This window comes from Nestor notabilis, unplaced genomic scaffold (assembly GCF_000696875.1).
Source record: "Nestor notabilis isolate BGI_N333 unplaced genomic scaffold, ASM69687v1 scaffold16545, whole genome shotgun sequence".
Taxonomy (NCBI): Eukaryota; Metazoa; Chordata; class Aves; order Psittaciformes; family Psittacidae; genus Nestor; species Nestor notabilis.
The window spans coordinates 1,734-4,521 of record NW_009929033.1 but is presented as its reverse complement, the minus strand read 5'-3'; the positions used below and the strand labels follow the sequence as shown (position 1 = coordinate 4,521).

Sequence of the window (2,788 nt, the reverse complement as noted above, 5' to 3'; positions counted from 1 at the left end):
AGTCCTTAGCACCCTCTGGGCAAGGAATTGCTCCCAGTATCCATCTAAACCTCCCCATCCCTTGTTCCTTGGGAACAGAGACCAGCCCCCTCCTGGCTCCATCAGGCAGTTGTAGAGAGCGATCAGGTGCCCCCTGAGCCCCCTCTTCTCCAGATGGCCACCAACAGCTTTGCCACCACGTGAAATCCAGGCCAAATCCCAAAGGCTCTGCTGGAAACGAAGCCCAGGGCAGTTGCCCAGCCCCAGGAAGCTGCTCAGCTTCTACCGTTGTCCGAGTCGGAGTTCTCGGAGCCGTCCGTCTTGGCCGCTTTGTTGTCGGGATCATCGGAGCTGTTCGTGAGCTTCCTCTTCTTCACGCTGGGATCCTTCTTGAGCTTCTTCTTCTGGGGCTGGGAGACAAGAGGAAGGAGAAGAGGGAGCAGGTTGCTCCAGCCTGGCCTTGAACACTGCCAGGGATGGGGTAGCCACAGCTTCTCCATTCAACCCATCCCAGTGTCCCAGCACCCTCCCAGGGAAGAACTTCCTTATCTCCCACCTGAACTTCCCTGCTGCAGTTTGAGCCCATCACCCCTTGTCCTGTCACTGCTGAAGGTCCTTCTCCACATCCCTGCAGCCCCCTTCAGCCCCTGGAAGCTGCTCTGAGCTCTCCACGCAGCTTCTGCAACCCCAATGTTCTCAGCCATATAACCCAGCACCCCTCCATCCCATAATGCGGGAGCTGAAGCCAGGAATGGCTGCGACGTTCTTCCTATCTTCAGGAAACAAGGATTTTAGAATGAAAACACCCCACGTTGAATCAACCGAGCGCAACCTCCTCCTTCTGCTTAGGAGATAACACCCCACGAAGCCAAAACACATGGAATTATCACTTCCCAGAGTGTTGGAGGACACCTGGAGCTGTTGGGAATGTCGAGTTGAACGGGAAGGAGGAGATGACACAAGTACTTACTTTAAAATCCGAATCCCACATTTTCCAGTTCCTCCTCATCCGCTGCTTCATCATCCCTCCTCCGTAGCGCATGTTCCCCGGGAAGCCTCGCATCCCTTGGAACATGCTGAGTTCTGGGATAATGTTGTGGGAGAAGAGGGAAGGAAGCCTGGAGGAACCGTGGGGCCCCCGGGATCCCATCGACTGCGGAGCGTCATTCCACTGTCCGCTCATCCGCCCGGGATACGCCGATGCCAAGGGCCTGTTGTTGCGGTTGTCCCGCCCCCAGTTCTGGCCCCGCTGCCCAAAGTTATCCCGAGCTCTGCTCTGGAACTGATCCCGGCGATTCCCGTAGAAGTTGTCGTAAGGACCCTCGTAGGAGCCGTCGGGGTCGTGCTCGGCTTCGCCGTACTCGTAGCCGGGTCGATACATGTCGCGGTCGTTCGCGGAGGACCTCGAGTCGTAGGAGTCGAAGGAGTCGTACCTGCAAGAGGCACCACTGAGGATGGGGCTGAGGGGAGCAGGAACCCACCAAACCACCATCGGAACCCACCAAACCCACCACAATGGTACCAAACCCCACCAAAAACTAACAAACCCCACCAAAATGCTACCGAACCCCAGCAAAAACTAACAAACCCCACCAAAATGCTACCGAACCCCACCAAAAACTAACAAAACCCACCAAAATGGTACCAAACCCCACCAAAAACTAACAAAACCCACCAAAATGGTACCGAACCACACTAAAAACTAACAAAACCCACCAAAAGGCTACCAACCCCCAGTAAAAACTAACAAAACCCACCAAAAGGCTACCAAACCCCAGTAAAAACTAACAAAACCCGCCAAAATGGTACCAAACCCCACCAAAAACTAACAAAACCCACCAAAAAGCTACCAAACCCTACCAAAAATTAACAAACCCCATCAAAAAGCTACCAAACCTCACCAAACCTCACCAAAACACTACCAAACCCCACCAAAACTCACCAAAAACTAACAAACCCCACCAAAATGCTACCAAACCCCACCAAAACTCACCAAAAACAAACAAAACCCATCAAAAAGCTACCAAACCTCACCAAAACTCACCAAAAACTAATAAAACCCACCAAAAAGCTACCAAACCCCACCAAAAACTAACAAAACCCACCAAAAAGCTACCAAACCCACCAAAATCCACCCAAACCCATCAGAAGCCAACAAAACCCACTAAAACTCACCAAAAAGCCATCAAAACCTGACCAAACCCCACCAAAATGCTACCGAACCCACCCAAACTTACCGAAACCCCACAAAACTCACCCAAACCCCCAGGAAACCCCGAATTGTGGGTGTAGTTTGCAATGAACAGATGTCACTTGACAGGGGACAGGCCACGGAGCAACAGGGGGTGGTGACAGAGCCTCAAAGCTCCACTGGTGGAGGAAGCTTCAAGCACAGGGGAGCCCCGAGGCCACCCTCGAGCACCCATTTCCTCCAGAAGGACCAAAATGCTTTAACACCCCCCTCCCCCAAAAAGAGCAAAGGTTCTTCAGCAGCTGAGGTTGGAGGCTCCGCTGTGTCCTTGCTCCCAACCAGGCTGCTGGAAAAGGCAGGATCATGGGATCAACCACCTTTAAGCTCCAAGCGTTCCCCAGCGCTCCAAGGCCACCACTAACCCGTGGCACCAAGGGCCTCAGCTGACCAGGTTGGGCACACTTCCAGCCTGTTCCAAGGCCTGAGCACCCTCTGGGCAAGGAATTGCTCCCAGTCTCCATCTAAACCTCCCCTGGAGCAGCTTGAGGCTGTTTCCTCTTGTGCCATCCCTTGTTCCTTGGGAGCAGAGACCAGCACCCTCCTCGCTCCATCCTCCTG

At 53.6% G+C, this 2,788-nt stretch overlaps 1 protein-coding gene across 1 annotated transcript in view; it reads right to left on the bottom strand.

Moving 5' to 3' along the window:
• AKAP8L (A kinase (PRKA) anchor protein 8-like) overlaps positions 1-2,788 on the bottom strand; it is a gene marked incomplete at its 5' end in the record, with an annotated part of 9,036 nt that overhangs the window by 5,029 nt on the left and 1,219 nt on the right. Inside the window, 2 exons of the mRNA XM_010014806.1 lie at positions 266-389; positions 950-1,412. Of these exons, the coding sequence (XP_010013108.1) occupies positions 266-389; positions 950-1,412 (587 nt within the window). The remainder of the gene's footprint in view (positions 1-265; positions 390-949; positions 1,413-2,788) is intronic.